The sequence below is a fragment of the Rhinopithecus bieti genome, unplaced genomic scaffold (assembly GCF_001698545.2).
Source record: "Rhinopithecus bieti isolate Rb0 unplaced genomic scaffold, ASM169854v2 scaffold_33940, whole genome shotgun sequence".
Lineage (NCBI taxonomy): Eukaryota > Metazoa > Chordata > Mammalia > Primates > Cercopithecidae > Rhinopithecus > Rhinopithecus bieti.
In genome coordinates, this window is record NW_016814565.1 from 611,555 (window position 1) to 625,406 (window position 13,852).

Below are 13,852 nucleotides of genomic sequence, written 5' to 3' on the forward strand. Positions count from 1 at the left end.
TCCCGCCGCCGGGGCGCTGTGGGCCGCAGCTGGCCTGGCTGCAGATGCGGTGGTGGCTGCCGAGCGCCTGGAGGGAGCTGCTGACCAGGCCGAGGAAGCCCCCGCCCGAGATCGCGCCGCCGCCGCCGCCGCCGCCGCCGCCGCCGCCATGGGTAAGGCGAGCGGGCCGAGACCGAACGTTCGGCCCTCAGTCCCGGGCCGAGGGCTGCGGCCAGGCGGGGTGGACTGTGAGCTGTGGGAGACGCCGAGGCCGCCAGTCGGAACTGGGGCCCGAACCCGGGATGGGCGGGGACTGCCTGGGACTCGGGGGCTCCCGGGGTCGTCATGGCAACGCGCCCCCTCCCTTGTTCCGGCCCGTTCCCGCCCGGGTTTTGAGGCATAGTGGCCGAGGGCTCGAGGTGCCACGGCGTCCAGGAGCTAGGACTGGGCCGGGCAGGGTGTCACTCCGGAGTCGGGGAGCAGTCGGGGAGGGGCGATGACTTTTCAGGTTTGGGGGTGGCGGAGGGAAGACGCATCTCAGGTTTTGGCCTGGGTGCCTGACGCCGAGGGCGGGAGACGGGGAGTGCTGACGCGCAGGAGCCTGGGTGAGCCCGCCGCGATGGTCTTGGGGGGCCCCAGGCCTCTGGGCAGCCTTGCTGGGGGGAAGGGGCAGGAAGAGAAGCAGGGAAGGGGTTGGTCCTGGCAAGGTGCAGGCACTGGCCCTGGGACTCCTCGCGCGCCTGCGGCCGGGTTTGGAGGTCGCGTCCTGGCTGGAGGAGTCCTGGAGCGCAGCCGGGGCGTGGCCGAGGTGTGAGCGCCCCTCGGCGTGGGAACTGCCAGTGCCCAGCACCGATCTGCCTCCCAGCAGCTGCAAAACACCCTTTGTGTGGTTGTGGCATCGCACGTTAGGAATTATGATGGGCTGTGTTAAAAATGAGAGTTACCACGGATTATGAAACATCAAGTGGTTTCACTCCCGAAAAGTAGTGGGAGTCAGACCACGATGCAGATTTAAAGGAATGTCGTGTATGGACATTTTTCCACCAGGCAGTTTGGCCATAGCAGTTGTGGCTGTTTGCATTTTAGGTTGCTTAGGATTCAGTGTCAGGCGTCATGCCTAGCTATCTAGAAATCAGAGCTAGAATACTAGATCGTTGGAGACTCTGGGTTTTGTTGTTGTTGTTCAGTGAAGGAAAAACGGACACATTGATGACTTGTAAATTTGTCAGAGATTATGAAGTATTATATTAAGTGCTTCGTTTTTCCACACCTTAGTTTTGTCATCTGTGTTTGTTGAAGGTATTTCCACCAGTCACAACAGTAACGAGATGATGGGGAAGCATCTGAATTTCTAAGTAAACTGAGAATAAAATTTGTGGGAAGGAGGACAATATTTTTGTGAATTGAAAATATCTTGCTTGATGATACTGTGTCTTAAAAATATCAATTAAAAATCAGGCCTTTGGGAATATGCATGTATTAACTTGGTATTCAGACTGACGCTGTGGCCTTCCTGAACTGTGTGGATGGGTGAGAAACATTAATGTAAAACTGGTCTGTGCTTTTCTCTTTGAAAATAAAACAGTCATGCAATACAGAACTACAGTCAGAATGAAGAAGCCAGACAGAAAGAGGGTAGACTGAAAGAATTGGACGGCTTCTCCTGTCTCCCCTTACTTGTCAGTGTATTTTACCTATCATGTTTGTTGTGGGTGACAGTGGAATCCTAGAATTTGAACTACCTTTATTTTATTGCCAGTTTATTCTGAACGTTTTTGCCTTGGAATTCATCCTTAGACGGTACCTGCTATTCACCTTTTGCATGAGGCCCTTAAACGTGTTGTCTCTCAGCTCAAATTTATCTCCACAGAAGATCATTTTAAAAACTCATTCTCTATGAAGAGGTACCAGGAAAGTTAAATAAATACAGGAGAATGACAGATTTGCAGGATCTTGAGAATAATTCATAAACTTTGGCTGGAGTGGTCATGGAGATTTTCTGTTTTCTTTTATTATTATTATTATTTTTGTGAGACAGAGTCTCGCTCTGTCACCAGGTTGGAGTGCAGTGGCGCCATCTCGTCTCACTGCAACCTCTGCCTCCTGGGTTCCAGTGACTCTCCTGCCTCAGCCTCCCAAGTAGCTGAGATTACAGGTACACACCACCACGCCCAGCTAATTTTTGTATTTTTAGTAGAGACAGGGTTTCACCATGTTGGCCAGGATGGTCTTAATCTCTTGACCTCGTGATCTGCCTGCCTCGGCCTCCCAAAGTGCTGGGATTACAGGCGTGAGCCAGCGCGCCTGGCCGGAAATTTTTTACAGTATATGTGCGAGACATAAAGAGAAGTTAATCAAGGGTGTAGTTTAGCTGGGGAGAATTTGTCAACCAAGGAACAGCAAACTACTGTTGGTTTTTATAGGAGAAGGCAAGGGTTTGTGTATTTTTTCATTGTCATGTCTTACAAATGATGTTGGATTCCTTTCTTGTGTTTTCAGCTACAAAAGACCCCACAGCTGTAGAGAGAGCAAACTTGTTAAACATGGCTAAACTGAGTATCAAAGGACTCATTGAATCTGCTCTGAGCTTTGGCCGCACTTTGGATTCTGACTATCCCCCCTTGCAGCAATTCTTTGTTGTTATGGAACATTGCCTGAAACATGGTCTTAAAGGTATTGTGAGATTTTAAAAAATTAATTCATTTTAGAATCTCCCTTTTTCCATTTTAAGTGCCCTTGAGAATGGGTTATTTTTTGAGGCCATGATTACTATTACTATGCACTAAAAAATATTGAGTGGATTGATTTTGGGAGAAAATATCTCTATGTTTTCTAATAATGGTCTAATAATGATCTTCAGAAAATGCTTAGTTGTTAATGTTTTGTAAACAGAATATTTGATTTTTAAATTTTTTAAACTTACATATTCTGAACTGGTTTCTGTTTTCTAGGACAGTTACAGAGTTATATTTTAAAGCTGGTGATACTGTTATGAGCTCATTAATACTTCAAACCCTGTTGAACAAGTGCATTGAAATAGTAGATTGTTGAAATAGAAACCTCCTAGATACATACACGAACATATGTAGATATATCTTCTGGATGGAGTTATTGTAGAAATGTGAGCCATCCCTGAGGATGATAACAGCAGATATTGTATTCTACTATCGGTACATATTGAATTATTGTTACATATAAAATGTTTGTTTTATATTTACTTTAAAATATTAATTGCATAATAACTGTGCTTTTACTTATAATAATTGTTCACAGTTTTGGCCTCTAGTTCATATGATGAGTATCTATGTAGAGGGCTGTGTAAGAGTTGTACACTAGAGTGACTATTATACAGTAAAAGAAGCTTGACTGGCCGGACATGGTGGCTCATGCCTGTAATCCCAGCATATGCCTGTGGTCCCAGCTATTCGGGAGGCTGAAGTGGGAGGATCACCTGAGCCTGAGAAGGTCGAGGCTTCAGTGAGCTGTGATTTTACCACTGTACTCCAGCCTGGGCAACAGAGACCCTGTCTCAAAAAAAAAACAAAACAAACAAAAAAAAAACCAAAGATTTACCTAAACCTTGTTTTAATAAAAAGTACTTCAAAACAAGAATGAAGCCTTGACATCAAAATTTGAGAAAATCCTATGTGATGTTATTAGCATACTCGTTTCTTTTTCTTTAAAGACTTAAAGCAATTTCTTAAAATATATAAACACTAGCAAAATATACTCTTTTTGTACGTGAATCAAACAACAGAGAAGTACATAGAACAAAACACGGTTTTTATTCATTCTCTTTTATTAATTTATCTAAAGGAAATTGGGCACCTGTAATCCCAGCACTTTGGGAAGCTGAGGCGAGTGGATCACTTTGAGATCAGGAATTCAAGACCAACCTGGCCAGCATGGTGAAAACCTGTCTCTACCAAAATATACAAAAATTAGCCAGACTGGTGGTGTTCGCCTGTAATCCCAGCTACTCAGGAGGCTGAGGCAGGAGAATCGTTTGAACCAGGGAGGCGGAGGTTGCAGTGAGCCGAGATGGTGCCACTACCCTTCAGCCTGGGGCTGCAGAGTGAGACTCTGTCTCAAAAGAAAGAAAGAAAATGAGAGAATTAGATATTCCCTTATCCCTTTTCTGTTTTTTTTTTTTTTTCTTTTACTCTAGTTGTACTCAGGCTATTATTCTGTGACTTCCTTCTTTAAAAAAAAAAATGGCTGGGTGCGATGGCTCATGTCTGTAATCTCAGCACTTTGGGAGGCTGAGGCCGGCAGATCACTTGAGGTCAGGAGTTCGAGATCAGCCTGGCCAGCATAGTGAAACCCCGTGTCTACTAAAAATACAAAAATTAGCTGAATGTGGCACTGCATGCCTGTAGCCCCAGCTACTTGGGAGGCTGAGGCAGGAGAATTGTTTGAACCTGGGAGGCAGAGGTTACAGTGAGCTGAGATCGTGCCACTGCACTCTAGTCTGGGAGACAGAGTAAGACTCTGTCTCAAAAATAAATAAATAAAAAAAAAATAATGATATGACTTGGAGATCTCTCCATTTACATAGATGTCTATATCAGAATTATATCAGGTATATATATGGCATATTTTATTTAACCATAACCATGCTCCTCTTTTTTTTTTTTTTTTTGAGATGGGGGTCTCACTCTGTCACCTAGGACTGCATCTTGATTTTCCCCAAGCCTGCTGAAATATAGTTTGCCAAATTATAGCCAAAATAGTTAAATTTTAAACTATTTTTAGACTGTATTATCCTTTACTTCGCAATATATGTTGAACCATGTCCTAGCAGTTATAGGCTTATCTGGATAAATCATTGTAAAGCTACTTTGTGTGTGATTTTCTCCCCCCGGGAAAATTGCCTATCTTGGTTATCCTTGGGTGGTGTATATGATAGGCACCATTTTTTGCAGGAGATCTGGTCAGTAATAACAAATAAATGTATGGAAATTTCATAGTTTTATATTGACTAAATCTCAGAATAAAATACAAGGAAAAGGAAATTAACAATTTTTCATATTTAAAATTAAAATAACTTCTTAGGCCGGGTGTGGTGGCTCATGCCTGTCATCCCAGCACTTTGGGAGGCTGAGATGGGAGGAACACTTGAGGCCAGGAGTTCAAGACCAGCTGGGTCAACATAGCAAAACTCCATCTCTACTTACTAAAAAAACAAAAAGCAAAAGCATTATTATAAAAAATAAAATAACTTTTTATTTGTGCTATGTTTATTTAATAAACTTATAAAGATCAATCAGCTAGGGCCACTAGCCTTTATTTTGGTACTGGTAGAGAATGAGTGCAGTCATTTTTCACTTTAATTGCCTAACTGCTTATTTGATATGAAAGAATGGTCACTGTGCCTTTTTATCATGCAGGAAAAAAATAGCAGGATGGGCAACAGGATCCTACTTGCATAGGCTGCATATCCACTGGGATATGTAGTGGATAAAAGAGAGGAAAGGTCTCTGAATAATTGTATGTTAAGTTAGAAATGTTGAAACTAAATATTTAAAAATAAGTTACTACAGTTTTATATGTTGACATTGTGTGCATTATGTGTTCTTTTTTTCAGTAAGAAAATCATTTTTGAGTTATAACAAAACCATCTGGGGCCCTTTGGAACTGGTGGAGAAGTTGTACCCAGAAGCAGAGGAAATAGGAGCCAGTGTCCGGGATCTACCTGGTCTGAAGTAAGGAGGCCTATTACTTGTTCATCCCTAGCCACAGAAGTGTATTCATTGTTCCTCCAAAGTACCTCACACTCTAGCTTATTGTCTTCTCTTAGTCTTAACTCCCCTTTTTCTAATCCTCTTCTAATAAAATTATGTTCATTCTTTATGGCTCAACTCAAATCCTATTTCCTTTATGAAGTTTTTCTTAGCCCCTTCAATCAGAATTAACCACTCACTGTTCTGCCTTATATTGTAGGAAATTGAAAGTCCTTTTAAGATAGGATATATCAATTATACATCTTTGTTTTCTGAGTGTTAAATTAGTTTGACTGTAGTAGAAGGTCAATAAGTATTTGATAAAAGACTGATTTAGGCTGAATCCAGGGCACAGGCTCAGGAGATTCCAGTTATCAGATATGCCACTTATATACCCTAGGACTGGTGTAAATTACTGTGCTTCCTCTGAAAATTGGTACCTATAATGTCACCAGCCTGTTTCATCAGACAAATATATGTAAAATATCCTAAAAGTTGGAGTATGTTAGCTAAGAACTCATGAGTATTGAAAATTTTTTGTAGGTGTAAAGTGTTAAGACTCAGTTCTTATATTCTTTTTTTTTTTTTGGAGACGGATCCTTGCTCTGTCACCCAGGCTGGAGTGCAGTGGTGCGATCTTGGCTCACTGCAACCTCAGCCTCCTGGGTTCAAGTGATTCTCCTGCCTCAGCCTCCTGAGTAGCTGGGACTACAGGCACCCGCCACCACGCCGGGCTAATGTTTTTGTATTTGTAGTAGACATTGGGTTTCACCGTGTTAATCAGGATGGTCTCGATCTCCTGACCTCTTGATCTGCCCACCTCAGCCTCCCAAAGTGCTGGGATTACAGGCATGGGCCACCGCACCGGGCCTACCCGGCTAATTTTTGTATTTTTAGTGGAGACAGGGTTTCACCGTGTTGGCCAGGCTGGTCACGAACTCCTGACCTCAAATGATCCACCCGCCTTGGCCTCCCAAAGTTCTGGGATTGCAGGCGTGAGCCACCACGCCAGGCTGCTTTTGTTTTTAATAACAGATAGAACTTGGGTAAGAGAGGTATGAGATTTAATTTCCTAAATGCAACTGGATTAAAGAAACATTTGAAAACCAGTAAGCAGCACAGTGATTTCTCTTTAATTACTAGCCTGGCACCCTCTTAGCTTTGTTATGATTTTCAAAATTCAGATATAATGTTACTTATGTTTTTGAAGACATTATGGTGCCTTATTGTTGAAACAATTGTTTTTTTGTTTTGCCTTGTTGCAACCGAGTCTTGCCTTGTTGCCCAGGCTGGAGTGCAATGGTGCGATCTTGCCTCACTGTAACCTCCGCCTCCTGGGTTCAAGTGATTCTCCTGCCTCAGCCTCCTGAGTAGCTGGGATTACAGACACCCATCACCAAGTCCAGCTATTTTTTTGTATTTTTAGTAGAGATGGGGTTTCACCATGTTGGCCAGGCTTCTTTCGAACTCCTGACCTTGTGATCTGCTCGCCTTGGCCTCCCAAAGTGCTGGGATTACCGGCAGGAGCCACTGGGCCCAGCCTGGTGAAGTTTTAATATTTATTTTTAGAGGGCTAAGCCTGTTCAGGCTAAATATTCTTTTCTTTTTTCTGAGAGTGTCTCACTCTGTCGCCCAGGCTCGAGTACAGTGAATCACTGTTCACTACAGCCTCTGCCTACTGGGCTTAAACAGCCCTCCTGCTTCAGCCTCCTGAGTAGCTGGGACTACAGGCACATACCTGGCATTTTGATTTTTTAATTTTAATTTTTTTGACTTAATTTTTTTTTTATTTTATAGAGACAGGGTCTCCCTATGTTGTCCAGGCTGTCCTCTAACTCCTGGACTCAAGTGATCCTCCCACCTTAACCTCTCAAAGTGTAGGGATGACAGGTGTCAGCCACCATGTCCACCTAAACATTTCTTATAGAAGTATTCTCACCACAGTCCTGCGCTGCATAACATTTCATTCAATGATGGTGGTTCCATAAAATTATAATACTGTATTTTTACTTTACCATTTCCATGTTTAGATATACAAATACTTAACAATTGTGTAGCAATTGCCTACAGCATTCAGTACAGTAGCACGCTATATAGGTTTGCAACCTAGGAACAATAGGGTATACTATATAGCATAGGTGTATATACCATCTAGGTTTGCAAATGTCCACTCCATGATGAAATCACCTAACAACGCATTTTTCTGAACGTATCCCTGTCATTAAGCGATACACTACTGTGTTTAGAGTCATTTCTTCCAAGATATTAAATAGTACCTAAATCTGCTACAGGAGGAGCAGATTTACCCAGCTCTCAGGGATTGGTCTGTGTGCTCAAAAAGATAAAACTATAAAAATGAAAACAAAACCATTATAAAAATGCCCTTCTTCCTTGTTAATGTATACCTCTCGCGATAGAAGATGTGATCTTTGGGCTAGGGCTGTTTTCTGATCAATTGGTTCTTCTCTTTAGGACCCCTCTTGGTCGAGCAAGAGCATGGCTTCGATTAGCCCTTATGCAAAAAAAAATGGCCGATTACTTACGTTGCTTGATTATTCAGAGGGATCTCTTAAGGTTAGTACTATTAAGTCGTGATCTTTTCATTTTTTATTTTATTTATATGCTGTCTTCCAAAAAGGATTTAAGATGTAATATGAAAGGATATGTAACATATAATAAAATGATATAAAATAAAAGGAGGAGCAAAATGAGACAGAAAAACATGATGGAGGCATAACATGGATCAGGAACTAGCCTTATATATGAGTACTGTAAGCTTGTTATCAGCCAGGATGGGGAAATTTATATATAATTACATTTCTTCCTCTTTGTTAAAACTTTTTTTCTTTTCCCCTGCCTGGAAACTGCTATATATAGTACATTTCTCAATTAGTTTTATTTTTCTGAATATGGTTAATTCTATGGATAAAAATTTGTGTTGGAATTTGGGGCTTTAATTTCATAGGCTTTTTGTTTTTTGGGTTTTTTTAGAATTTGAATATCCATATTATTGCTTCAACTGTATTGTGGGCACACTTTAAATTGAAGGCCAAACATTTATTTTGGCTGGGTGTGGTGGCTCATGCCTGTAATCCCAGCACTGTGGGAGGCCAAGGTGGGTGGATCACTTGAGGTCAGGAGTTCAAGACCAACGTGGTGAAACCCCGTCTCTACTAAAAACACAAAAATTAGCTGGGTGTGGTGGCACATGCCTGTAATGTCAGCTACTTGGGAGGCTGAGGCAGGAGAACTGCTTGAACCTGGTAGAGGGAGGTTGCAGTGACCTGAGATTGTGCCACTGCACTCCAGCCTGGGTGATAGAGTGAGGCCCTGTCTCAAAAAAATAAAATAAAATGAAGGCCAAACATTTATTTAAGACAGACTTTCAGAGCAAGGCAATCAGTTCTCCAAGGGAGTGGGCCCATGGTGGCCCTCCATTCATTCTTGTTCTGTTAGAGTGCCTCTCTGATGTTGTGGAGAATTTAGTCCTGGTTTTGGTTTTACTTGTGACTCTGATTTTACGTTGTGGTTTTCCCAGTTGTTAAACGAGAATGACCATACGTTAAGTACCCACAGCTTCTCAGTATTCTGAAGGATAATAAAAGTGATTAAATAATGTACATGGGACTTATTAAAGAAGGCGCGAGACAGTGATAACTACTTCTCTGAATGTATGTTGATGAGACTTAGTTTTTGGACCATCCTATTTCTTTCACAACTCTCTTTTGAACAGTTTTAGAATGTAGATATCCCAAAGTGTCTTTAATTTATAATTATCTATTAAGATTTATAATACACCTATCAAATGCATTGACTTGAACATGGGCTTTGAAATGTTGCATATGTTCATTTTCCTCCTTAGTCTTTATCCCAAGGTCTTAATAAATCTAAGGATTGAAAGTTCAACTTTAATAAAATATATCATAATCAGATCAGCAGCAGTCACTATATCCGCCTGAGTCAGAAATGTCCCAGGGCTCAGTGTTGCCTCTCTTTATTTTTATTTTTTTGAGACGGAGTCTTGTTCTGTTGCCCAGGCTGGAGTGTGGTGGCGTGATCTTGGCTCACTGCAACCTCTGCCTCCTGGATTCAGGCAATTGTCCTGCCTCAGTCTCCTGAGTAGCTGGAATTACAGGCATGTGCTGCCATGCCTGGCTAATTTTTGTATTTTTAGTAGAGGTGGTGTTTCACCATGTTGGCCAGGTTGGTCTTGAACTCCTGACCTCAAGTGATCTTCCTGCCTTGGCCTCGCAAAGTGCTGGGATTACAGGCGTGAGGCACCGTGTCTGGTGCCACTTTTTCTTTTCATCCCTTTTGCTCCTCTTTTCTCTCTCTCAAAACATTTTCCCTCTTTTATCTCCTTCAGTCCTTTTGATTTTCAATAGAGACATTTAAATTTAAAAAATATAAAAAGTTATTCACATGTGTAAAGCCTAATTTGAAGGTACCTAACTGAGATGGCTTCCATTTCTGTAAGGTGGAAGATTAGGAAAATAATGGTGATTTTAAATTTTAGTTTTTGAAATAAATTTGTGATTTAAAGTCCTTATTTTTTAAATTTTCACAGTGAGTTTTATGAGTATCATGCACTAATGATGGAAGAAGAAGGAGCAGTAATTGTTGGGCTGCTGGTTGGCCTGAATGTGATCGATGCTAATCTGTGTGTGAAGGGAGAGGATTTAGACTCACAAGTAAGTGAAAGTGATTAGTGCCAAATGCAAAGTGTTTTCAGTTTGCACAGTTCCTCCTTGATCAGGTGTCATTTGAAGTTGTAAACAGGACTGTTAAACACTAAAAGAATATTAAGAGTGACATTCAGTAAAGGTACTTCTGATAAAGTATTTTCTCCCCTTTAAATAAAAAAAAATCTTTATTTACTTCAGGTTGGAGTGATTGATTTTTCTATGTATTTAAAGAATGAAGAAGATATTGGAAATAAAGAAAGGTATGATTTTCATAAGTTATTTCACATATTGGGTTTTTTATATAGCTCTTTACAAATCATTATAAGATCCATCTATTTACAGTGTGGTTTTATTTTGTTGTTTTCCCCTCTGTGACTTCTTCATTTCATTTTCACTTCCATTACAAGCTTTACAAAGCAGATTTTGGAAAATCACTTAGGAGAAGGAGATTTTATTAATTGTATGAAGTGGGACCTTTGGTTATAACTGTAGTTTCTGAGACCCATTTTAATAGCTGTTTTTTGGAATAAAAGAGATGAAAGCTTATTATTCACAAGTTTGCAAATACTGGTTTACTTCAAGATCGAACTGTGTTTTTTTTTTGTTTCTTTTTTGAGACAGAGTCTTGTTCTGTTGCCCTGGCTGGAATGCAGTGGTTCGATCTTGGTTCACTGCAACCTCCGCCTCCTGGGTTCAAGTGATTCTCCTGCCTCAGCCTCCCCAGTAGCTGGGATTACAGGCACCCGCCACCATGCCTGGCTAATTTTTGTTATTTTTAGTAGACACAGGATTTTACCACGTTGGCCAGACTGGTTTTGAACTCCTGGACTCAAGTGACCTACCTGCCTTGGCCTCCCAATCACCCCTGGGATTACAGGGGTGAGCCACCGTGCCTGGCCCTAATTATGTTTAAATTTAAAATACACTAATGGTATTGTTAAGTCTATTATTGACAAGTGATTTATTCAACAAAGGTTATAGATTCTTAGTACATAGCTTACTGTTATTCTTATGTTTTATTTTAAAGGCAAGACACTGTTTTATTATTTTAGTTTTATAATAATTTTAGATGATTTAGATTTTTTTTGCACTTAATAAATACCTTTTAAACTAGCACAAAGCTACTTTTTTCCTCATTTAGGAATGTTCAAATTGCTGCCATATTGGACCAAAAGAATTATGTTGAAGAATTAAATAGACAACTGAAGTAAGTATTATGGATGCTTAGCACATTGATGAATATTGTCTTAGGTTTTTGTTTTTGTTTTTTTTCCTTCAGTTCAGCTTACCCTATTCCTTTCTTCTAAGAGTCTTTGAGAAGGAGTTGAGGGGATAGAGAGAAAATGGAGATGAAGTCTCACTCTCTTGCCAGGCTAGAGTGCAGTGGCGTTATCCCGGCTCACTGCAACCTCCGCCTCCCGGGTTCAAGTGATTCTCCTGCTTCAGCCTCCTGAGTAGCTGGGACTATAGGCATGCACCACCACGCCTGGCTAATTTTTTTTTTTTTTTGTATTTTAGTAGAGATGGGGTTTCACCATGTTGGCCAGGATGGTCTCAATCTCCTGACCTCATGATCCGCCCACCTTGGCCTCCCAAAGTGCTGAGATTATAGGCGTGAACCACCACGCCCGGCCCGAGAGTCAGATTTTAAAAACAGAATCTTCATCGGATTTAAATAGAACTTAAAACTTACTGCTGTACCCTTACAAAAAAGTCTAGATAAGGTAAAAGTTTGTATCATTTTGATGGTTCAAAATTCATTTTCCTACTTCAGAAGGCTTCATATGTAAATGTGGCTGTCTGTCATCATTCTATGGTGGAAGTTTTTGCCTTCTTACATTGTCAACTGGTCATTGAAGCCATCAGTGAATACACTTGTTGAGAATTTTTGAGACCTGTATATAAAATAGTAAAATGCAGTTCTAATAGAAATATACGAGATGCGGCCAGGTGCAGTGGCTCATGCCTGTAATCCCACTTTGGGAGGCCGAGGCAGGTGGATCACCTGAGGTCAGGAGTTTGAGACCAGCCTGACCAGTATGGTGAAACCTCGTCTCTACTAAAAAAAATAGAAAAATTAGCCAGGTGTGGTGGCAGGCACCTGTAATCCCAGCTATTCTGGAGGATGAGGCAGGAGAATTGCTTGAATCCGGGAGGTGGAGTTTACAGTGAGTCAAAGTTGTGCCATCGCACGCCAGCTTGCGCAACAAGAGTGAAATGTGAAACTCCGTCTCAAGAAAGAAAGAAAAGGAAGGAAGGAAGGAAGGAAGGAAGGAAGGAAGGAAGGAAGGAAGGAAGGAAGGAAGGGAGGCAGGGAGGGAGGGAGGAAGGAAGGAAGGAAGGTAGGAAGGAAGGAAGGAAGGAAGGAAGGAACATGAGACGCATAGGGTTTTTTTTGTTGTTGTTTTTGTTTTTTTTTGAGGCAGAGTCTTGCTCTGTCGCAGAAGCTGGAGTGCAGTGGCACCATCTCAGCTCACTACAACCTCTGCCTGCCCTCAGGGTTCTTGCTACCCCCAGGATTCTCTTACCTCAGCTTCCCGAGTAGCTGGGATTACCATGCCCACTACCACACCTGGCTAATTTTTTTGTATTCTTAGTAGAAACAGGGTTTCTCCATGTTGACCAGGCTGGTCTCAAACTCCTGACCTCAGGTGATCCACTCACCTCTGCCTCCCAAAGTCCTAGGATTACAGGCGTGAGCCACCACGCCTGGCCTTTTTTTTTTTTTTTTTTTTTTTTTAGGCAGGGTCTCACCCTGCTGCCCAGGCTGGAGGGTGGAGGGCAGTGGCACAATCAGGCTCACCACAGCCTTGACCTTTCAGGCTCAAGCAGTCCTCCTGCCTCAGCCTCTGAAGTAGCTGGGACGACAAGTGTGCACCACCATGCCTCGTAATTTTAGATTTTTTCGTAGAGATGAGGTCTCACTGTGTTGCTCAGGCTGGTCTTCAACTCCTAGGTTAAAGCAGTCCTCCCATCTCAGGCTCCCAAAGTACTCAAATTATAGGCATGAGCCATTTTGCCCAGCCATATAGGTAATTTAAAACTTCTGGTAACTACAATAAAAATGTAAAAAAACCCTAAGAATTAAAAATATATTTTATTTTACCCAGTATTCCCCAAATATTATTCCAACATGCAATCAATGTAAAAAATTAGGGAACAGGCACAGTGTCTCACTCCTGTAATCCCAGCACTTTGGGAGGCCGAAGTTTGTGGATCACTTGAGATCAGGAGTTTGAGACCAGCCTGGCCAATATGGTAAAACCCCGTCTCTACTAAAAAATACAAAAATTAGCCAGGCATGGTGGCATGTGTCTGTAGTTCCAGCTGTTCGGGAGGCTGAGGCAGGAGAATCGCTTGAACCTGGGAGGTGGAGATTGCAGTGAGCCGAGATCACGCTATTGTACTCCAGCCTGATGACATAATGAGACTCTATCTCCAAAAAAAAAAAAAAAAAAAAAAAAA

General features: G+C 41.7%; 1 protein-coding gene across 6 annotated transcripts in view; it reads left to right on the forward strand.

Moving 5' to 3' along the window:
* Positions 1 to 25: 25 nt before the first annotated feature.
* The window catches only part of RUFY2 (RUN and FYVE domain containing 2), a 62,367-nt gene continuing 48,540 nt past the window's right edge, over positions 26 to 13,852 (forward strand). For 2 of the 6 annotated variants that reach the window (XM_017851415.1, XM_017851417.1), the window contains exons 1-6: positions 26 to 152; positions 5,567 to 5,684; positions 8,175 to 8,276; positions 10,270 to 10,393; positions 10,586 to 10,647; positions 11,529 to 11,594. In XM_017851415.1, coding sequence (XP_017706904.1) covers positions 149 to 152; positions 5,567 to 5,684; positions 8,175 to 8,276; positions 10,270 to 10,393; positions 10,586 to 10,647; positions 11,529 to 11,594 — 476 coding nt within the window. In that variant the 5' untranslated portion in view covers positions 26 to 148. Of the gene's footprint in view, positions 153 to 309; positions 585 to 2,478; positions 2,653 to 5,566; positions 5,685 to 8,174; positions 8,277 to 10,269; positions 10,394 to 10,585; positions 10,648 to 11,528; positions 11,595 to 13,852 lie in introns of those variants that run through there. The other 4 variants (XM_017851414.1, XM_017851416.1, XM_017851413.1 and 1 more) reach the window with 4 other exon arrangements.